Raw genomic sequence first — 24,804 nt, forward strand, 5'->3', positions numbered from 1 at the left:
CTAATATCTATGCAATATTTGGAGTAAGGGTAATTAATATTTAGAGCTTATGCATCATTCAAAAGTGTTTCTCAACCGTTGTCGTTTTTAAAATCCAAAGCGAAATACCATTATTATTTTCTTCGCAAGTGAGTGTAAGATTCGTCATAAGCACAGACAATATTCGTGGGCGATAATCACATCCTTATGTGCACAAGACAATCGCGTTAGTACATCCGCTATCCCTGATTCCCATTCGGAAATCGTGTTCTCGGTCTAATCCACTCTTGCGGGAGATGGGAAAAAGGAGGGTAAGCCACCTTATACAAGGCAACGTGGGCGTTGACTCTTGAAACAACATCATCCATTAGAAAAAAGGAAGAGAATGAGTGGATAAAAAAAGAAAATGAAAGGGATAGGGGGGGGGGGGGATGGAAGTGGCGTGGCAGGGCGGGAGACAAGGGAATCAAGGAAAGAGCATATTGTGGCGGACGGCGTGGGCGCGCTAAGTGGAGCGGATCACTTCTTCTTGCCAGGGAATTGTGGGAAAGGGCTTTGTGAGGTGGTGGGAAGAGACGGCTTCGACGCGGTAGAATGGGAGGCACACTGATAGCGGTGACTCCACCGCAATGGTGTTTCCAGCCGTCGTCAATGAGTGGCGCGGGTTACACGAGCCACCCCCGCGCGGGCTCAACTCTGTGTTGTTTGCTGGTCACATGTGCACGTGGCCGACTGGCGAACATGCTCGGCCTGATTAGCATAGCCCACCGCAGTTGTGTTCTCTCACTTCTTTTAAATCAAGATGGACAGGGAATGGAGAGGAAACAGAGTGTCAGGAGCGAGGGTTTCAAATACACACCGATGTGTTGGAATGATACAGCACTAGGTGCATGTTATAATTCTCTAAATTATAACTAGGCTATAAATTAATTTGATCCTCACGCGGTACCTCGGAGGTTATTTAAGCGATCTTCCCGTGGAAATCCAAAATGGTACAAAATTAGAGACTCCAAAAAGTTCACTCAACGTAGAACCTACCTAAAAAAAATACAAAATTTTCAAACCTCGCCAAAATAATCCCTCCTAAATAATTCCCGCCACCGAAAAGTATTCATGGCATACTTACTGTAGTTATCCCTCCTAAGCAGATATATAGGTATATTATACCACATACTTTGGAGGGAGATCTATGAGTTTTTTCTGGAGTATTTGCTATATTTCAGTGAAATTTTTGACGACTGTGATTATAAAAACTTAGGATCTTCACGGGGAGAACGTTCAAATTACTTACGAGGTATTTCTTGATGATCAAATTAATTTAAGGCTTAATTATAATTTAAAGAGTTCTGGCATACGCTTAGGGCAGTATCACTCCAGCATTTCTGAGGGGATTTATGATGTTTCCGTTTCTGTCTCTGACTGTATCCTTACACTAAGGACACGGAGAGTGTTTGAAGGACACTCGAAAGCCATTAAAATGACAGTTAAATAAATAGTATCTTATTTCTATTAGCCAAGTTGAATAAATAAATATGTATTTTTTTCTTGTTTTTGGCTTCTCCTAAGGCGTCATGATTGAAATATCCCAGATCACGTATTCACCTTTCGCCGATTAACCGATTCCAACGATTAATTTTATTGACGTAATATTTATTTCGATTGAAAACTTTATTTCCACTTACCTTTTACCTTTCAAAGGAGAAGATGTATTGAGATCTATTGGACTTGTTCCCGAGTTAGCATTGCACATCTCTCGCACGCGCACACTATCCTTCAAAGCTCTTTCTTCATCTCTTTCTTCCCTTTTGTTCGCGTGTGTATCCTCAAACACATCCCTGCCGACAAAAGAGGGGGATCTCCTTTGCTATTGCAAGCGGCGGCAGCATTGCACCAGCAGCTACGCCCACCGCGAGGCCTCTCCGCCGTCACAGTCCGCGGGCCAATCACAATGGACGCGTCAATTGAGCGTGCCTGCGGAAGGCGGAGGTGCGGGGGGAGGCGGGCGGGGGAGCGGCTTCATTGTACGCAACGGTTGCCCCCGCGGTTGGATGCAGACGGAAAAGGGATCGGTGACGTCATACGTGAACGATGTGGGGCGATTTTTCGTTTCCCATTAGGAGTGGGGAAGGCAAGGGAAGGTTATTAAGATCAGGAATATTTAGATGTTAATTATGTACATAATGTATTTTACTATGGCTTAGTTTCGAGAGGAGTCTAATGTTTCTAAGCGATTATATAAAATAAAAACTTTATAATCACTTGACAATTTTTTTCTCTCTTTATTCCTTACATATCATTCTGGCTTCTTCCACAACAATCCCTTGTTTTTTTCTTTGTAACTACGGCGCAAACTCAGCATAAAACACTATAAAAGCAAAAAGAAAATACAACAAATTAACATCAGAAAATGAAACACATAAAAAGAATGGAAACTTATGAAAAAATTATAATACTGGTGTCGGTCTTTCAAAGAACATGCATTGAATCTAGGATGTAGGCCGCAGTTAAACGTATTTTTTACGAAAGAGTGGGAAACGGTGAGGAAAAGAAATATTTTCTGTGTGGAGAGAGTAATTATTTCGTTTAAAGGTAAATTTTTTGGATGATAAATGACCATCTTATGGTAATTACGCATAAAATATACTTTATCTATGCTATAGATTAGCAGCAATAAAGGATAGTTGACGCTTTGTGGACAATATAAGGGTCTACATCACAGTGAAGCACTTAGGAATACTGGGGAAAAGTGATCAAGATAATAGATTTTTGGATAGAACTAACAGGAATAGGATTAAAATGTGTTAAAAGAGGACGCTCAATGTATTTAGAAGAAGAGTGCGTGTCGGTTCGCAAAATTTCTGAGGTAAACTTTCACCAATCGGTAGATTACTTCAACAATTAGGTAAATTACGATAAATTTTCTATTTTTATTTACTAAATTACACTGAAAGTGCCCACTACGGTGGACTGCCAGCCACTAGTTATATGATATATATAATCTACTGTGGGCGATGCTTCTAAATTTATTTTTAATACATGCCTTGAAACCAGAAATGTGGTTCTCTTCGTAATCGGTGAAATAGGAAAAATTTGAAAGCAAAATTAAAATGAAAAATTATATCGAAAAAGTGACGAGTACAAAGGAAATATATAAATGTTGTATGTCTAATGCATAGCATTCAGTAAATATACAATTAATGTATCTATTAACGGGATTTTGATCAATGTCATCATCATCATCATCATCACTGGTCAACAATCCTAAGATTGGTTTGACGCAGCTCTCCACTCAATTCTCCTATCAGATAATCTTTTCACACCTACGTATTTCTTCTCTATTACATCTCTCTTTACTTGTTCCATATATTTTGTTCGAGGTCTTCCTTTTCCATTCTTACGTTCCACTTGTCCTTCGACGATTGTCTTCACCAGGCCATCATGTCTCAGAATGTGGCCTACAAGGTTGTTCCGTCTTCTTATTAAGGTTTTCATGAGGCTTCTCTTCTCTCCTACTCTCCTTAGGACTTCCTCGTTACTAGCTCGGTCGATCCATTTGATTTTCATCATTCTTCTGTAGCACCACATTTCGAAGGCATACATAGCGAAATATAAAACGAAGCGATAGCACTAGTACCGCATAGGCTTACAAAAACTAGCTCCTCAGCCATCTAGGATTTCCCAGAACCTGGTTAAAGGGTATGTTTCTCAATCACGTGGCCGACCTGCGTCTTTAAAACAATCACAGTCGCCTGATTTGATGCCCTTTCTTTGGCTCGTGAGGAACTGGGCTGAGAAAAACATCCTTTGCCTCCCAAAACAATCTCTTCTTCTTGAGGTTTTCCTCTCGGCTCACTGTTGCTCCACCGATTGAATGAACCCCATAGTCCCGTGGGCGACTGAGCGCATCACCTGTCCCCGATATATTTCGACCGTTTCCCGTCAGGTGGAACCGCCTGAGGGGGGGTGAGGAATGCAAGGGGATGGGGGGAAATGGCTGACTCTGACGCAATCCCTAGTTCTCAGCCTCCTGCGGTCCTCAATCCGTAAAAAAGTGCATTAAAAATGCTCATCAACCTCTTCCTTTCCCATAATATCCTCTCCATTGACCCACAATACGAAATAAAAGGATTCCCCCTTCAAAGGATCGTAAACTATTGCACAGAGATCTCTTTCACTTTCGAATCCTTTCAACGGTATCTTAGGGTCGTTTTACGCTGTTTTAGTTAAAATTATGAGGAGTATCAGAACCATAGTCGACTACTTAATTCATTCATTTAAGGTAATTATACTTTTTTCATTAAGTTTCATATTTCCCGAATTGAAATTACGGCCATTACATGTTTCCCAGAAATTATAGAACTGGCCCTAAGATTCATGAAACGAACAGCCTACCCATATTCCCAACAATAACGAAGAGAGACGCAAAGAGTTTCTGACAGAAGCGAAGGCAAGTTATTATTAGCTTTCTCTTTCAACGATTTTCATTAAATGCAATAATTAGTATTACCTGCGTTTTAGGGAGAAAAGCATTCGTTTTGGTGAAAAATAGCCGTGTTTTCATTACAAGTAGTTAACTCTTAAATAGGAACAAGATGAGTTGTTGAAAACTGGGCCACTATTAAAAATAAATATCGATAAATAGCCAAACAGTAACTTGTTAGATGCAACTACCTAAAAGAAAATTGACAGCAGTTTGATTATTGTCAGCTCCAATACCCGGATCTGAATACTTGCTTCATTTGAATGGCATGACAAAATCATCCCAGCACCGAAAAAAATGTTGGAAAAGTATTGTAGCGATATAGTCCTATCTATGAAACCAACACCCCTTACTCATCCCCCTATTATTTAAAGAAAACTCGATTGCGATTGCTACCATTTCAATGAGAAATTGGAATTAAATAGACACATGATTAGACGTTACGAATACGAATTAGTTAGCAGCCCGGGACAAGTTCACAATTTTTTCTCTTAGCCAGGCTCTTATGTGACATGCGTACACTAGAGCAACGGATAAAAATCGGAGTTTCCGAAAACTAGTAATAGAATAACGATTTGGTGTCTTTGACAAACTAACCATCATCTTCGGACAGCAAATCTATCCAGCTGTTGAGTTCTCTAGAGTAATTTTCATTAAAGCTGTGAATTATAGAGGGATAGGAAATTCAGTAAAAATCACAGGAAAACCTAATAATGAGATATTTTTTTTTCTTCGAGGATTATTAAAATGGCCTCGTTTTTTCCTTCCCATGCGGCTTGTTATGATTCTCCATAATATTTCACCATTCTTGACATTTTTCCGTTTCACGCGTTATTTAAATTGCTTCAACGAGGTAATATAGTGTAAATAAACTTGCAATACATAAGAAATTGGATTTAAACATTATGATTGGTAATTTCTACATTTTATTGTGTATCTTTTAGTTTTACTCGAGCTAAAAATGTTAAGGATTTTGTGCTCGACAAATAATTCGAAGGTTAATTTTTATCACGAGGCTACAAAATATTGACCGTTGGATGTGCAAATAGTTGTGCCATTACAATATCTCAAAAACTATGGACTAATCTATTAAAATGAGCAGAGCATCTCCAAAAATTCAAGAAGCTGAATATTTTTAAAGAAGATGAATGAATATTTCATTGAAATCCAGAACTATTATTGGTGTGCATAATTAGGTCGATCAGATAATTTCATTGAAGTAAACGATTATTAAGACGCTTCAAGGTGTTTTTTACGTAAAATTTCAAAGGCTTGGCATTTTATAACACTTTTCAAGCCGTAATGTGTGATTTTTATGGCACAGCTCTGTAATTTTCCCAGAATTGACAGCGTGCTTGTGGTAGCTGACCTATATGGAACCTGTTCATTTTGTTTACTAAAGATGAGAATTTGGTGTTATTTACCTTTATATGAGCGAGTTGAGACGGGTCAACCAACTTAGTTATTACTCTAATATATCACTTATTACCTATTTTTACTGCGGTTTTACATCTTTTCCTAGCTTATCTCAAAGTAATGCTGTTTGATAGCGTCAATTTCTGTAATACCCTCATTATAACTAAGTTGAATGCAGGTTACAGAGCTGATAATAAGAAATATTACTTTTAGTTTTCTAATTTCAAAGATGTGACCCTAAAATTTTGTTGAATGCCAAGTTTCAGCGCTATATTTTTTATTTTATGATAAATACAATATGCGTTACCTAACCTCATCTCCAATGGAATGTAGTCAAAACTACTCTAGCTACATTAAATTCTATGATATTATTGAATTCCACTTCAAGAATAAATTCAGAAGAGAAGTGTTTTAACAATGTGACTCAAATACTTCCACCAGGAGAAATATTTTCCTCTCCCACAATCCACCGTTATTGGTGGTAATCTAACCTTTTTTCTCCCCTTTTCTTTTACTAGACACCAATTTATGAACTTCGCACCAAAACTTGTTCTCGCGGTTAGATATTTTGTCAATTTGAATTTGTTCCAGTCTCAGTTTCGCTTCTTACTTTTTCCCTCCTCAGATAAATCCTGCTTTAGTATCCAATCTCCACTAATAAGATGTCTTGTTTCCTCCTATTTTATACCTTTTTTGCGAAGAGTATTTTCCTGCTTATAAGTTGTGATTTTCTGAATGAAGAAAATTATCTCCCTGGCTAGACTTACGTGCCAGCACATGCCGGTGCTAAAAACAGCACTGCACTAATTTCATCCTCGTTCTCAAACTATACTTGGGAAAACACCGCAATTTTTAAAAATGGCCGCACCTACTAGTGAATGTAAATATTGTTTGAGGCTGTTCATAGCGTCTTGGTCATATTGGGGAGTGGTCTTCACAAAGTGCTTACTAATGGGCGTAGAAAGACCAAGAGAAAACGATCAGGTCAGGAGAGCGATGTCAAAATGCGATCGCATGCCATTTTGCTCTCTCAGAGGCACCAGCGAGAATGGAGAGCGGAGTGGATGCTAACCTAATTTTACCCTCTTCCCTTTAGCAAAGGTCAGAATGATGAACAATTTGTGTTTTATGGTCGCATAATCCCCTCCGAGAGGGAAATTAAACGCAGCAAGAGGGGTGAGAATGTACGATACATACTTGCACACGGAACAGTAGAGCTGAACTCCCGTGCTGGGCCGCGCTTATGGCGGTGCAGGCAGTCACATCTTGAGCAAGCGACGTGAAAGTCACTCAACCTAAGGGAGAGAAAGGGAGGTGAGGATTTTAAGATAGAGCAGAAGGCAACAGCGATCCCAATTGTTATCGATATGGCAAAGATACGTTGCCAAATACTGATAGAAACATCAGCTTAAATTATTGCGTGGTTGCGTAAGAATCCTTAAAAAATTATTAGTATGCATGAAAAATTACACCATGAATCAAAGATACATTGAGCATACTTGAATTTATTGTAAGCAGAAACAGTGTTACATACTAAAGTGCAGAATTAAGTTCGTTATTAAGTGTATCAAAGAGCTTAAAAGACTTCACACATTGTATGAGGAAGTTTTAATTAAATTTAGCAATGAATTTTAATCATGGCATAAAAATTGCAGTGGTTCTCATGATATGATTTTCATTGTCTTCCAATTGAACAAATTTATAGAGTAATCTTGGTGTTTTTCAACTAAATCCAGATGTTTGGGATAATTAAACTAATTCAGCAAGTAATCATAATCACTCTGATGGAGCCAACTGGTTGTTTTCATTTAAATCAACGAAGGCGTAAGCTTAAAACAGTATGCTTTAACATAATTATCCCTTCAACTCTTCCATTGAGTGTGGATCAGACCAGGATGGAGACATTATTGTTAACATTCCAAATTATTCTCACGCACTTTCACAGACCTTTCCGATTACTGTTCGGGCGCATATTTGGCGAGGATTGGGTAAAAGCAGCCTAGATTTAATCTATGGCGCCGGAGAATGGCAATCCCATTCCGACCACTTCAGAACCCGTATCGCCTAACCTTTGATGACCTCCCATTTCACCCACCAAGAATAGCGACGCTATGCGGCCGAGTCAATATACGAGCCGTATTTATGCACTCGCAAGCGCACTCAACGACGTGTTTTAAGTGAAATGGAACGGTGATTACCCGCATATAAAATTATTTGGGCCATCAACTTCCCAGGCTTTATTTTTATATCCACCTACAGCAATAGGAAGTGGATGAAAATTACCTTGTACGTTGGCTACGGTCATATTAGCGGTCTCATTCTTTTGTTTGATCCCTAGGTACTTGTGAAAAGAGTACTGTAAAATTAGATGAATTGAAGAAGGTCGGACAGAGGCTGGTTTGTTTTATTTATTTGTTTCACAATCTTTTAGAGTTTTTTCATGAGTGAATCAGAAGAAAACTTTATCCGCATATGAATATTTGCAGATATAGTTACAGTACAGTGGAATATAACTACTGCTCCGCAATAGCGTCAGTAAAAAGAACTTTTCTGGCTATCAGTAGTTAACGCCAATTCAAGGAAACTCGTTCACATAGAAATCTGGGAAGTGAAGGAGAAAGAAGGCAAAAGATCGCTTTTAAAGGGCAAGCAGAGAAAACTATTGCCAGCAGACAGTCATCGGGGGGAAGGGGGCATACAGGTTGGGACGGGTCAAAGAGCAGTTGGGGGAAGGGTCATGTCGAATAGAACACCCTCGCTTGATACCCTCCTACCGCTCCTAGATTGACCGCCCTCAAAGAATGTGAAGACACCTAACGGCGATTCGCGGAAGCTGGCGTACGTCCTCGCGCGGTCTCTTGGCAACCTGGATGTTTTTTCAGGGAATTCGCGTGGGTCAATTTGGTGTCATCTTATCCACAATCAACTCCACACAGTGAAAATGAGTCAACGAACAGGCAATGAAAATTACCGTTGTACTAAATTGCTCGATATCGCAATGAAAGTGGTTTATGCTGGCTATTCAGAGAGCATCGAGTCGTTTGGTGGCAGGTTAAATATAAGGAGTTAACTTCGATAGTGTCCTAGGAAATATTTCCGGCAGCGATACCTTATAATACTCATAAAAATATTAGAATTCAAGAAATAAATACAAGAAATGTAATAAAAAGTGTTAATACTTATCAATTCATCATCATCATAAGTCAACACTCGTAATAGTGGTATGACGCAGATCTACATTCCGCTCTCCTATATGTTAGCCTTTTCATAGTGACGTATTTCTTCTATTTACATCCTAAATAATCTGTCCGATGTTACTCATTCGAGACCTTCCCCATATTCCCGTCCATCTTTGCTCAGACGATTGCTTTCATCAGGTCGAAACAAGTGTCTCCATAAATCCTTCGCATGTCTTATAAGTGTTAGGTAAACTCTAAATCCGAGATGAATAAGATTGCATGGGATTGAACCAATTAATACTATAGTAAAGCTTTTCCCAAGACTTTGATTTGTTAAAAATTTTGATACAAAATTTTGTGTTTGTTCCAAATGCCAATTAACATTAGTGGGATAGGTTTACTATCAAAATCTAAGGTCACTAGTGAAGTAAAAATGTAAGTAGTTCACATAAGCCTAATAATTTGTATAATTTACGTGATCCGTCTTCCTCCAAAACTGAGTAATCTTTTATGAAATTATCGTGACATTTTTTAACATCGGCGGATTTAAACATCCCCAGAAGAAAAAAAATGGCTCAGAAAATTTCACGAATTTGACAGTGCGCCGTTCAGCAGCGTTGCCACGTTTTCATGATCAATAAGTTCACCCTTATCTTGAACCGCCTAAGGTATTACCAAGACAAGCTGAATGCATAATTTTCATAAATAACTGAAAACAAGAAAATATGATAAATTTTGAATTGCTAAATTTCTGCTTGAGGCTTTCGCAACGCTGGATTGCATTTCTTTCCATTGCTTTTCGGGTTAGCTTCGTCGAAGTTGAGTTCCGATGACGTTTCGTGGCCTATACTGGAAATATATTCAGATCAGGTTTGAGTTTGAGTAACTAAAATTTAATTAGTGAATAAAAAGTGTAATATAAACACTGCATGAATTTAAACATATTTTTATGGAGATTAAATGCTGATGGGTTTTTGCGGAACAAGGACTAATTATCTCCTCCAATGTTAAGGAAAAACTCATAGGTTTTCTAGGGAGCTACTTTGAATATCGCTAGTCAAATTTCCTTTTACCTATTTTTGCTCTATTCCTTACAATGAAGGAAAGATCATTCCCTTATATCTTGGTCATAAAAAGCCGAATTAATGGGTTGCGCGACAAAGTAAAACTTAAGCCAGAGTGAAATTCTTTTGAAAAGAGGCAAATTTTGGTCCCAAATCGAAGGCGGAAGGATCAAAAGATTCGGTGCACACAACAGATAAAGTATTTTCGCCATCTGGGAGATAAGCATAACTGGAAATGCCTTCTTCAGATTTCATTGCCGATATGACCATCTCCAGCCGGACTTTCTTCCTTAGAAACGATTCTGTGCATGAATGATGATCAGAGGCTAGAGTCAAGTGTCGCGGTCTTGACAGTGATAAGCTCATAAAAGGCATATATTATCCACCCTTTTCAAGGAAACAGTCTACGAAAAGGTGTTTATCATATTTTGATTCACATCTTGAGTACATATTTTGGCATTAAACGACCCATCTTAATCACACCGCGCTGACTTTAAAAAGATCTGAGGCCAAATGTTTAGGAGAATACGATCATTTCTTTGATGGCTTGAATTCAGGAATATTCTTCTTTTTGTGAATCTATGGTTAAGTAAAGAACGGGAAAAAAACTTTTTAACAAACAGCAATACCGCAGTTTGAATTAAAAAAATATTTTTAATCACGCAGGATGTGTAAACATTTGTCAAGTAACATTTTTTTATCTACTGCCCATAGAACGGCAGTGAAGCGTAAGATAATTTCCAGTACGTAATAGCAAAGACGTATTCTTCCTGATTCTTAATAGCATCCCTGCTGTAATCGATGTCACATCTAGATTAAGCATGACGCATGAAGACAAGATTTCTAAAGGGTAAAGACACGAGTAAACATTAGCTCCTCTCGCATCAGCAAAAAAAAAAACAAATGAACACTCATCCGCCGCAGTGGAGGCCTCGGAGCTGCAGATGCATGAAATTTACGAAATGTCTGCTTATTTATTCTCTTCCTCTTGGATGGAGCGCCGGCCTTCCCCCTTACGAATGCTCCCATAAGTAATAACCCCACGCATCCCACGTCAAAATGCAAGCAGCAAATCTTCGCTGAGATTGGCCTCAACGACCGTGCTCCACTTTTTGCAACAGCTCGCATCCCCGCGCTTTAAAAAGGAATGTTCCATTGGCGTAATCAACGATGAGGATGGAAGCATTTCGTACTTCCATCCAACCTCCAGTCTCTGCGCTCCGATGTCCGGAAAATGTCCTCGTAATTGCTGTCCGTGGAACGCTTACGGCCCGCACAGGGGAGGTCTCCCATATTCCGAGTGATTAAGACCATAATCTGGTGCCTGAGAAGATATATATTACCTTGCGATATTACCGAGCATGACGGAGAGAATAAAATCTCGCATGATCATGAAATTTAAATAAATAGGCGGAGGCACATGATCAAGCGCACGGAAAAATAATAAATTTTTACGCACTCGATATTACTTTCTTAGCTACAGAGATATGCACTGCCTCTAATGCCACGAATGTGGATACTTCCTTGAATCAAAACTTAGTTCCCTTCATGATATCATGCAAAAAATGGCTTGTATAGTGGTGGTTTCATTTATTTGTTACACAATCTTTTAAAGCTTAAGTTTTTCCACTCTTTTAGTGTCAAAGTTTTTCAAATCACTCACTTAGACAAGTATCACTACTTATTTAATAATTGGAACGGTTAAATAAAACGGTTAAACGGAACTTAATACCGGTGATGATAATATTTTTTAAATTATTAATCAGCACTAGCGCAACTCGGGGTAAGATTTTAAAATTTAAATGAATTAGTAAATGCCTGCTTGAGTTTTATGAAGTATTGAATTTCAATTTATGCTGCAAAAAAAGAAGTTTGAACGAATATGGACAAGTCAGACTGATACTGGAGGCATTTTAATGGAGGGATGAATTGATGAACCATTTTCAAGCATCTACCATCCGAATGCATTTGTCACTATGTCCTACTCCAGTGAAAGGGGACCTTGACATTAAAATGGAATTCAATCACGACCCTTTGTCAGATTTAATGGTGCCTCCGGCAAATCAAAATTTATGCGGGTCCGTGATAGCTGACGACAACGGTCATTATTCTTTCTAGAGCAAAGGTCTGTTTCTCTTAAACCAGAGCTGAGAGCTCGGGGTTTTTTGCGATGAAAGTTTTTTTAGCATCATCGGATGCAATGGAGCGACGGGGTTGAGCAAAACATTCTGGAAGCATAAGATCAATCAATTGATCAAAAGTCACATTTAAGTCAGGTAGACACACTTCCGAATAAAAAATTACTTTTTCCATATCCTTATTTTGTTTTTTATCAGTAATTTTAATTTATTTGCAGCAATTCAGCGTGCATGGGACACAGATACTTAATTATTTGACAGAGATGACTCTCAGGATTTGCTATAAAGCGAGCCCTTTATTCGATATTTTTCCGCTTCTAAATACGATTATTTATGGAGATTCGAAAGTTCATTTTTATTGCAAAGATTAAAATATTTATTAATGACACTTTAATGATCAGCTCCATTAAATTTGCAACATTATTGTTTTCCATCAAACCCACTCTTCAAAAACTTAAATTTTGGTGGAGCAATACTTAAATGGGCATATTTTCGACACAATCTCCGACTTACGATAACAGTAGACAGTTCACTGTCTATCAACCACCAAAATAGTACCCCATCGCATGCCGCATTAATTAGAATAAAAAAGGAACGTCAGCAGGTTGAGTATGCAGAGCACTCGAGGTATGGAAAGCAGTGTTCAGAAAATATATTTCCTCAATACTGCTCCGGCAGAACTTGGAAAGGGGAAGGATTAGCATTGATGTGGAGTAAAAAAAAGAGAAGGTTGGCTAGGATGTCTCTCGACAACGAACGCTAAGTAAATGACAGCGATCGCTTCGAGATAATGGATCTCTCCTCCCACGCTCGCGACGACACGCGAGGAGGCATTGAAAGACGTGGGGGGAGAAAAAACGCGCGGGAGTTGGGGAAGCCTTTATGCTTGATCGTATCATAACAATGATTGCGTTGCAGCAGGAAAAGCACGTGAGAGGAAGAAAGTAGGCTTCAATTCAGTATCTTACGTCTACATAATTGCCGTTTCAATAGGCGTATGGCGGGAGGTGCTGGGTCGCCCGCCACTTACATGAAAGAAAATAAATAAAATTATGCCTGCGTCACGAGTGATAAGATTTCTCGAATTCTCTGCTATGGCTGAAGTAAACGTTTTTCAGAAGCATGGAATAAAATCAATCATAGAAAATCAATACTCTCTACTTCCGCAATGTAATGTGTCCGTAAATGAACTATCTACAGTGATGGTATGTTGGAGATCCTGTCAAAAATATGTCCATTTCGTATCTTTCATTTATATTTCACCAAAAACTTCTTAATTTAAGCACTTACGTATTGCTCCACCAAAATTCAAAGTTTGGATTCAACGAAAAAATAAGAATTTTGTAAATTTAGTAGTGTTGATAAAAACCGTCGGAGCAAAAATATTTGTAGACCGATATTAGTTACATAATATTTCCACTGAGTTTATTTTGCATTTCGCGTTCCGTCGCGGCAACAAAATTTTCAAGTGATGTTTTTGAAAAGGCTGTAGTTACAACAAAACACGTAGCATGAAAATAAATTCAGTGGAAATATTACAATGTCTGGTTTCACTAATAAAATTTCCGCCTCATTGTGCCTCATATCATAAAATATATTTGTAGACCGAATTTTATCGACTGCTGCAGCAAAAGGATTAAGAGTCGACATGATGGCAATCATATGCAATGAAATTATTGTTAAGGGTTCTGATCGAAATTAGCTATCGACACTTTAGAATTCAGCAGCACTTTATTTAAAACACTTCTACCAACGATATCTTATCAGAACTGATGAACTTCAATACAAAGAATCGATATAATCAAACTGCCCGTCACCCAGCGACGCCCATATCACACACAGTTCTGATAAGATATCGTTGGTTGAAGTGTTTTAAATAAAGTGCTGCTGAATTCTAAAGTGTCGATAGTTAAATTCAATCAGAACCCGTAACATTTTTATATTTAACCCGTAGCATTATTATATGTAACACGGCAAACAACAAATGTGGGTACGGGAAACAAAACCTTTACTTTCCCATTTATCCCTTTTCCGGGAATTCTTCACGGGACGAAGATGTATTATCGCCCCCCAAGAAAAAAAAGAGTGGGAATTTGATAGATAAAAAAGCTGCATCACAGTCCAATTTGATTTGCCTCTCATGGCATTATTACCCTTGGGGTTTTGGGGCGAGCCGCGTGGACTGGTGTGTTTGGCGGGAGGGGCTGTTTTGGTGGGCGTCTCTCGCTATGTCCCTCCACCGACCCAGTTCCCACGCCTTCGCCTCCCCACCAGCCCATTGCGGCCTCTGAGGCCCTGCCGTCTCTATAAAACCCTCGGAGGAACAGGACTGCGAAGCAACACCACCTACTAGCGTACTACGCAGTAGTAGGTAGTAGTACGCCGTACTAGCGTACTGCGTACTACTACCACAAATATGCGTATTTTTAATTTCTCGAGCAACCTAAGCCTACTACGCGGCCTCCGGGTATCTGGCGGCTTTCAGCATATTAATGTAATAGTTATGTAACGCTCTTTATTCTCTTATAGCAGTTGTTAACGAATCGTGAAGCTATCCTTTGCGTTTTGATGATTTCATAGAAGCACACTGAGGCACACAGCTACCATCATAGTTTTACTACTCCGCAAATCGTCTCAATAAGAGTGGGACAGCGTATAATGGCAACGGCCGTAAACAAAAACGTGCGCGTTCAAGTTATTTGACTATTAAGTCCCATCTAGCATTTATCGGGTAACAATTTATTCCTTTGATTTTCCGTTCGGCAAAATATCTATTTTTTTTATGCTATCTTCTATATATCTGGGAATATGATAAAATTCTCAGATGATTTTCTTTGCAATTGATTATTGCAAAAGAGGACATTTTTTTAGCACAAAGAGTAGATCTTGGTATTTTCCCGATCGAACATTTTTGAACTTCACCTCAATATTTTCTCTATCTTTCTACAATATTTCTGTGTTGCACTGAATGATGGATATTTTTAATTTCTCGAGCAACCTGCGCCTATTACGGGGCCTCTGGGAATCTGGTGGCCCTCAGCATATTAATGTAGTAGTTATGTAACGCTCTTTGTTCGCTTGTAGCAGTTGTTAACGAATCGTGAAGCTTTCCTTTGCGTTTTGATGATTTTATGGGATCACACTGAACCACACTGATTGCCATCAAAAGGTGAATGAGTTGAGGCAAGAAACGCGACCCTTAAAGATTTTAAGCGAGAGCCAAGATCAAAACGCAGTTATTACAGTAGTTAGACTCTAAGGGCTCATCACTGTCCTTAGATTAGTATTTTTACAGTTACATTACGGTGACGGTTTACTTTCATAAAAATTACGCCACCATTAGAACATTTGTTGAGCACAGAGTAGACCTTAGTATTTTCCCGATCGAAAATTTTTAAGCTTCACCCCGATATTTTCTCTATTTTTCTAAAATCTCTATGACCGAGTTAAAACTCAATTTATCACATCAAGGTACTCTAAATACTCTGAGAATTTCAAAACGTAGTCAAAACATTACCAAACAACGCCTCGAAACAGACGAAAGTCGCTCACTCACATGAGCAATGCGGGATCTTAGGTGGTACAATGGAATATTAGTTAAACTTATTTGGTAAAATATTTCAGCACTTCAATTTATCCCCTCTAATATTTTAATAATATTTATTCCGCGGTCCTTTGTCTTCGTTTGCATTGTCGCCGCTTTTCGATGACGCTCCACGGGTTCTTCTTCATGGGCGCTTCGTGATCGTCGCATTAGGGCTTACACCTTCGTATTTTTTATCATTGATAAATGCGATCAAAAAAGCAATTTTTTCCCTTCTCTATGCACGAAAAATCGTATTTTCTTGGGGGAAATAGTGTTAATATCGTGCCAAGGAGGAAGATGGCTCACGAAAAGCTTATTTACGCTGCTCACGAGAATTCCCCTCCTATTCAGATCTTGCATTATGAACTTCCATTTGTAAAGGGAGCAGTTAATGGTACCCCTGTGGTGAGAATTTCATAGATTTTTTTGCTGAGTTTCCCTTTTTTTCTCGAAAAAAATCACGAACGAATAGGGATCCATTTGAAATCTAAAAACAAAATGTTGCATGGGAAAGTGTCATCTTTCAGATCAGAGCAAGGTTCCGTTTTGTCGCCCTAACCATCAAAGGACTCAAAAATAGGGATGGAAAAAACTTGACATGCGTAAATTTCAATGAAATAGCTAAGGAATGAGTATCTGCTAAAATACGTTACTGAGTGAAGTGTTCTATGAGAAATTCACCTCATAAAATTGAAGAGGACTTAATGTTCGAGAAGAAGAGTAAAGTACAGAAATTAATTAATGAAATTCATGAAATGTAAAGTTTTCACCAAAAAGTAAAAAACATATTTGAACAAGGAAGTATATCGATGAACTCATCAAAAGGATAGGAAAATTTCCACCTTCTCAGTAAAGCAGGTAAATATTTACGTTGTTGACACAAAAATTACCCACATTATATCCTAACCATGAGTTGACTAGCTACAGTATTCTTAGGACTGCTTAACTATTTACTTGGATTCATTTTTTTCATACTGTAGGTCGGCATTTATCAAAATTTTTGGAAGGTTATTTATTCCCATAAGAATCATCGTTTAGTCTATTCGGCCGAATAATTCTCCCAAATGGCACTTCAGGGGAGCGTTCTGGAATCCATAATGACTAGGAGAGGCGCTAATCGAGTAAAAATATAGGGTTTGGAAAAAAACCCGCGCCAACTCGAGAGCGGACCTCAGCCGTTGTGAACGCCTCTCACGATAAATAAGTTAACTAATGCACGCTTAGCGGCCGCTCGTGATCGACTCCTATCGCTGAGCCGACGAGCGGTGAACGATTTCCGCGGCCGAGATTGATTTGTCCCATCGAAGCTGCCGACACCATCCGTCTCGCCTTAGACCCTCGCCCAACCCCTCCTCCAACCCCCGCTGCGATACCTTTCTCGCACGTTTTCCCCGAGCGCCACAAAGTGATGAAACCTGAAAAAAATTCCCTTCTCTCTCCAAACTCCCACGAACCGCGGAGAAAAAATGCTCCACTCACCTTCCGTTGACCGTATTTGTTCGATAAAAAGCACCATACTGCTCATCTTCTACCAATCGAGTCTAAAGCCTGGTTACACGGTACATTAACACGTACGAGTAAATTTCTGTTTGCGTGAATAATTTTCGTGGACCGGAATGGCACATGTACTAATGCATGCAGCAAATTAGGACAGGTTAATTTTCTTTAGATTTATTAGCACAATTTGGGTGGTTACATGGTGTATTTTAGTGTCCAACGGACAACTTCGAAATATATTTAGATATCAGCTCGTGCGTCAATATATTTAGATATCAACTCGTGCGTATTTATACACCGGGTAACAAGGCCTTTACAGCACTTGAAAATGAATATAATGCAGTGATATGAACGATGGAAGAAATTGAGCAGATTTTTTGCATTCAATGTAATTGATGATGATTCCTTCAGGCAATGCAACTTGCACCGCAAAACAATCTCTTTTCATTTTGACAAAAAAACTTATTTTTTAAATTTTGATCATATGTATATATACTTAAAAAAGACTCAACCTTTGTAGCGCCACCCTAAAACCAAAAAAATTAAGCCTCTCTTCACAACCCAAAACATTCCCATTCTAAGAAAAGTTGAAAAAATATAAGAAACTGCCGTTAATTAAAGCAAAATGATGACACAAAAATTAATGTAAACTTTCATTTGAAACACTATCATGCACACTAGACACCGAGAATAGGTGCGGAAAGGTAAGGATTTGCATCTACATAATAGTTTACAATCTATACATCTGTTAGTTAATAATCTCTAGATCTTTCGGTAGGGGGAACAATCATCAACACAAAACATGCAAGAGGATCGCCACATATATACCGCACGGTGATAGAAATATAACGCATAATAGCAAAATACTCTTAACTTTGACAGAATTTGGTGTCGTTTAACTCGAAATAATGGCCATGTCATTAATGCGACGCGGGCTCTCACGAAACCGACTTTGCTGTTCCTAAGAAAATATTAAACGATCCTATGAGAAGAATGGGCCGTAGATTTTTTCTTAGATTGTACACTTAACAATAAAGGTTAATACTTTAATTTTCCGGCGACACCGCCAAACACTTAGGCTCAATGCCTCGAAAAGAACGCACTGACGCCAGTGGCGTCTTGGCAGCCGGCGGCGCGGCGGCGGCTCACAGGTCTATTTCCCACCCCTTTCTCTTTCGGCCGCACTCTCTCGAAACCGTTTCAATTCCCAAATCGATTTCCGCCTTTTGCGGTCTCGATTTCCAGAGATTGGATGGCATGCGGCTCCCGCCAATTGTGGGCGATGCGGCGCGGCGGTGGGAAGAGAGATGCAGACAGAGAAAGAGAGAGAGAGAGAGTTCGCCGAGGTCTCGTTAAAACGGAGTCAAAGTTCACGCTCGACGCCCAGGAAAAGCAACCTGGGCGCGCTCTCGCAAAGTTCCCCTGCGCCTTGTATGGGGCTGGGAGGGAGGGAGGAGGAGAGGATAGTGGTAGAGAGAAAGGACATTAACTACCAGCGGAGGAATGTGGGGAAAGGGTGGGGAGGCGCGCGGGCCGGTTTTGAAGAGCGTTTAGAAATGAATAAGTGACACACAAAAGAGTGAAAACTGTTCATCCTGGTGACCTGCCGCATCGAATCTTCTCGAGCAGAAAGGTCACTTCCTTAGGTGCTCCCCGATCTTATACCTTGCGGAATCAAATGCGAAACGAACCAATCTTGATATCAACTTCCGCCCAAAGGATAGAAGATATGAACGGTTTTTAAATTTCAAATTCAAAATTATTATGTGAGAAAGAATAGGGTGGACATTACCGATATTAATTACAGTTTCTAATGTGAATTAATTTCAATACAATTTGACAAGTTTGATGATTGGGCTATCCTGAAGATAACTATGAAGACGATATGATTGGGACACTGAAATATCAAAGATTAACTATTTCATTTCATTCATAATGTTTATTGTTACACATAAGCAGTAAAAAAGTGTATCAAGAATATTAATTTAAAATTCAGATATGCAATGTTAAGTTCCCAGAGATGGAAAATTTGAGGCATAAATACATGCCATTTTCATTATTGTAAGATCTTAAATCTCAAATGATGAGGTTGTTTGATTCTAATGCCTGCTGCAAAATTCGTTATTTGTGAGGAAAGAAACGAGAGCATAATATTCATTTATCATTTAATTTAACACCACTTATTAAAAAAACAATTGTGGTACCATCACTATTTAAACAAAACGCAAAAGATTCATTTTATTCTAATTTCTGAAAGGCATATTCTATCAAAGCATCTAATGCAGTCTTATGAGAATAGCCTTTTGTGAATTGGTTTTTGGCTTTTAATAATTACGCTTGTAGCTAACGAATTTGGTTTATATTCACTAGTTCCGCGTGTTGAACCATGTTGAAACATGAAACATGTTGAAACTATTCTTAGAATGTATGGATATATATCTAAATAATTGACATGGTATCAGACCGAAACTCATCTCTATTCCCTTTCCTTTGTCTTTGCAGTCTTTCTTCGGCCGTACGTACAACAATCTCGGGTCCATCTCGGAATGCAAAAGCGGAGGGATATGTGTCATCGATAAGAAGAATAGGACGTCCTGCAAGGCCTGCCGCCTTCGAAAATGCCTCATGGTGGGCATGTCCAAGAGTGGCTCGCGATACGGGAGGAGGTCCAACTGGTTCAAGATCCACTGCCTACTCCAAGAGCAGGCGGCCGCGGCAGGCAATGGAGCCCTGACCGGAGGAACCGGCGCCATCACCGGCGGAGTCGACTCCACCACCGGTGACCAAAGAACGGCCGCCTTCGCTGCCGCCCTCCAAGGAATCTACGGCGCTCAGCAAAGGGGACCGCGGCCAGGGGAGTTTTCCTTTTCCCCCGGCCTCGGCTTCCAGCCCGCCGGCAAAAAGTTGAAGGAAGACTCGGAGGATTCCGACCACAAGAAACCTAGCTTCTTTGAGCACCACATAACCAGCAACGGAAACGGCAGGCTCGCCTCCGACGAGGAAAGGCTCGCTCTGCTCAGGGCTGCGATGCAGGGAGGTGTACACAAGAGCGGTGGTATTAGCCCTGACTCCGAGAGGAGTACCGGTCACGGCGATGCTGAGGACAGCGAGCGGGGGAGCCCGACGGGGACCGGCGGCGGGGACAGCGGCGGTCGAGCCGGCGGGAGTAGCCGTGGAGAGTCCCCATGCGGGACCAGCCCGTCCCCACCCAGCGAGCGCCACTTCCACCAGCAGATGCAGGCGTACCAGAGGCACCAGCAGGCGTTCCAGAGAGGCCCCGGAGTGGTTCAAGGCTCACCATGCCCCGTCGGCTCTCTGTCACCAGCCGTCGCCGCCACTGCCGTGGCAGCGTTCTCGCCCGTGTTCGCCCTGCACCCTAGGCTACTGTACCCTGTCCCACCGCATCTACACCACCCACCCCTTGCACCACCACTGGCCCGACCACCCCTGGCGAGACCCAACTCTGCCGAATCTGGACGGGGAGGGCAGGACTCGGGAGCGTCCTCGCCTCTGCACAAGTTGGGCACGACGGCCTTCACGCACCGTGCAGAGCACGTGGCGTTCCCCGCGGGCGGCGGAGGTGCCATGGGCGGCTTCCCGGCAGCGGACCTGCTCCTCTACGCGAACCCGCCCCTCGCGGGTGTGGCTGTGGAACAGCTGGAGCCGATGGACCTTTCGGTGAGGGGTTCATCAGGGTCGTCTTCCGCGTCGTCCGACGGCGGCAGCGGAAAGAAGAGGAAGCGTGGGGAGGGGTGGTGGGGCAAGGAGGAGGGGGACAGCGGAGACGAGGAAGAAGAAGGGGAGGGGGAAGAGGGAGACGAGGATGAGAGGGAGGGGGAGGAAGGCGAGAAGGAGGGCAAAGGTGCGGAAGCCACGAGAAAAATCCCCACCGTCCCCCTGGATTTGACGAGGAGACCCACCGAAATACCTCAGTCGGGATGATCCATGATCGGGAAGTGGCTTGGGACGTTGATGGTGCGCTCTGGAAAGTACAGACTCACATGCTTCCGTGAGAGTAATCTACCAATACCAGTTTGTGAATGAAGGACAGGAGGAGTTAGGATGAGAACAGTGACGAATCGAGCGAACCTTTATAAGGAGACAAAAGTTCTATTTCGAATAGTTTAACGAATAAGATGCCGGAATCCCAACCAGTACTACCAAGGTCTCTAAAAAACATTTAAACGAGTGATTACGTGTGATTTTCCGGATGACTGGACTATAATTAGTATATAGCCCACGGTCTGCTCTGTTGATCAAGACTCTGGTGTCTATATATTTTAGCAGTGTAGCCAAACGAGGCATTTCGCAATGTTCAGGTCTTTGTGTCACATTTTAAAAATGTGATAGGTGCACATGAAAAAGAGCACAACTTTTAAGGATAGTAACAATTTTTTCTGTGAAAAAAATAAATACACCAAGCCTCATTCACAGACCATAACATCAATGCATAGATAAAATTAAATTCATTTTTTTCATGTTTTTTATCATCTATTTTTGCCAACTATGTTTCGTTAGTTGAAGCCGCAGTCATGAGTGAACTTTGTAAGGTATATCTTTTTACCTCAGTTAGATATGGCAATAATTTCTCATGAAGTACTTGCGTGCTGTGGGAAATGATGGCACGTTTTTAATTGCGATTGATTTAAATTTTCTTTTAAACATCATCAAGTACACAAATTACGGGACATGAACTGAATCCTGAGCAAATGATACGATGCAATCAATCAATAAACACTGGTAATATCGGTGCAACCTTAAACAATGAAACAGTTCATAGCGTGAACGGTGCAAAATATTAGTGGTTGGTGCTGTGATTTCTTTCGCATAATCGACCGTGTTATTTGATAGGAAATGATGTGATTTGCCAGCATTGGCAAGTGAATGTTTGTTGAGTTTTATTTTACGCATAGTTAGAATCACAAGATCTTGTGTTATTTATTATATTGCAGTTACATGTTAATGCGGTTTTTTAAATTTTTTGTATGAAATGTATTTCCAAATTGAAAATTCCTACTTCTGCCTCTCTTCATGTAATATTGAATCTTTTGAGTTATCTGATAGGCCAGTAAGATGAGATTCATTAAGTTAACGAAAATTCCCGTTGAATCAAAATGTAAATGAAAATAAAATGTTATGTACAAATATAAATACTGCGTTCTGGATTCTTTCTATTTCCTTTTGATGTTTTACTGTCTCTAATTTAAATACCTGTCAAAAGTGCCTAGAAATGTTTATCCTAGATACTCAACGAGGTATGGAATCACAGTGTTTAAAGAAGCCCTTGGATTTCCTGTTCAATTTTTCTTTGAAATTCCCTCAGAGCGATAAATTATTCTCCTCTGACTGCAATTTTAACATTTTTAAACTCTTGAAAGCCATATGGTGGGCTACCTCATATAAAATATTACAAAAAGAATTCATAAAAAATTTTAACTTGTGTTTGTATTGCCCAGAAACGCCCTAAAGAAATATTACAAATAACTTTCAATGATTTCCGGCTCAACATTGTGGAAGTTGAAGTTCACAATTGACAGAACGACTTCCTTTTCAATAGAAAAAAAAACAACTTCAATCCTTCAACTTAAATCCGTGGAAGAAAAATAAGTCGTTTTGTCACATGTGATTACAAATAACATTTCTTTGAAGCGACTCTTAACCAAAAAAACTTAGAAGTGCATCCAAGAACTGACGCCAAATGCTCAATTCCTGTCAACTATTGCGAATATCAACTCAATAAGTATTCTTAGTAAAATTGCATTTATATCATGAATCTGTGCAACATTTTACCTATAATATATTCGTGTGTTTTTGGTGATCTTTCGCGTATTTAAGTTTAATGTTTAAAGGAGCCATAAAACCTTGCTTTCAAGAATTACATTAATTGCCAGTTATCACTTCGTTACCACCGGAAATATAGATTAGCACCAAGAACATAAGTAAACCTGTTGATTCGTTTAGCTATTCTGGAAAGTGTGGAGTCAAAAGTTATGCGGAAAAGGGTATGCTGCATTGCATAATTATCATTGATGTAATTAAGTATATCATCCTACTAATCAGCATTTAGAAAAAGGTGAAATTGCAAATAATAATTACAGTTGCACTGGGTAGAAGTATAGATTTTTCTCATTGTTTATTCAGTGGTTGAAAATTCATCGAGAAATTAGCGTAAAGTTTGCAGAAATATTGCTTATATGTAATTAATATGTCAATTATTGTTCGATCACAGAATAAATTACGAATGAGGATAAATTATTATTGGATACTTACAGAAAATTCTATGCTATTGCAAGCATTAACTACTCCAAAAATTTAACTGCCTATTGTAAGATTTCAAATAGATGGCGTAAGAAGAAATTGGTGAAGGCAGACCTGAAATTTCCACAAGCTACGTTCTCGAAAACTACGACGCAGATGCTGCATTGCATGCTTAATTCAGTTAATAGAGTCGTCATTTAAATTGTTTACTACACCAATAAATCAATAAATAAGGCGACTTTATTAGCAAAAATTTCAACTTTTACCATTAGCATTTTATAGAAAACAAGTATAAAAAGGTAGTTATTAATTGAAGGTAGAAGTTGACAGCAAAAAGATAAAAAAAACTTCAAAGAAATAAAATCCACAATAACAAGGAAAAAGTAAAAAAATAACTATTCTCAGTAGTTTGCTTGGTTTTGCTTCATTACCGGTCATCATTGTAAGTTTTGTTTACATAATAGTTTTGCCCAAATATAAATAATATGATAATACTAATATTATTTTCCATATCATAAAGTAACCTCAAGGTAAATTAAATTACGAATTAAGAGTTCATATACAAGGGACCTCGAGTATGAAATAGTATAAAATGTCTGTATTTGATGGCATTTTCCAAAATATATACGAAAATTTGCTTGCATCGTCATGGGTAACTAACTTAGTTTTATAAATCCCATTTGTGAGAGCAGAGCAGCAATAAAGAGGCGTAACTTCAGGAATGGACAATAATAATTAATATAATATACCTTATTTAACATGAAGAGACAAGGCTGAAGGTTCATGCACGGTAAGTCGACTTCACTCCCTTCAGAAGGGGAGGCATCAACTTTGCCACTCACACGCCGAGAGAAAAAAATCTCGGCCTACTCATATTACTAAGCACTGTATCCCACCTGCAATAAACTCGTGATTTCATCCGCAAATTATTCCCATGTTAATTCGCTGCATTCAAGGACAGAGCGATCATTGGATATTAAACAATGACACCTATTTCAAATTTCACTCATGAATAAAGGCAATGCCTCATTTAAATGAAATTAAATGAACCTTTCGAGCATCGTGACCTCGGCTTTACTTCAAAGAGAATATAATTTTGCAACTCATTACAGAGTTCAATGAAAACTGAGACATAAAAATCTTCGTTATGAGTCTGAGGACGTGACAAATTTTATAATCATCCCGAGATCTCTAGGTACATTAATTT

At 39.5% G+C, this 24,804-nt stretch overlaps 1 protein-coding gene across 1 annotated transcript in view; it reads left to right on the top strand.

Moving 5' to 3' along the window:
- The window catches only part of LOC124163850 (knirps-related protein-like), an 87,222-nt gene extending 64,732 nt beyond the window's left edge, over positions 1–22,490 (top strand). The window contains exon 3 of the mRNA XM_046540954.1: positions 19,842–22,490. Within this exon, the coding sequence (XP_046396910.1) occupies positions 19,842–21,281 (1,440 nt within the window). The 3' untranslated portion in view covers positions 21,282–22,490. The remainder of the gene's footprint in view (positions 1–19,841) is intronic.
- Positions 22,491–24,804: the final 2,314 nt, after the last annotated feature.

Source organism: Ischnura elegans, chromosome 8 (assembly GCF_921293095.1).
Source record: "Ischnura elegans chromosome 8, ioIscEleg1.1, whole genome shotgun sequence".
Classification (NCBI taxonomy): domain Eukaryota; kingdom Metazoa; phylum Arthropoda; class Insecta; order Odonata; family Coenagrionidae; genus Ischnura; species Ischnura elegans.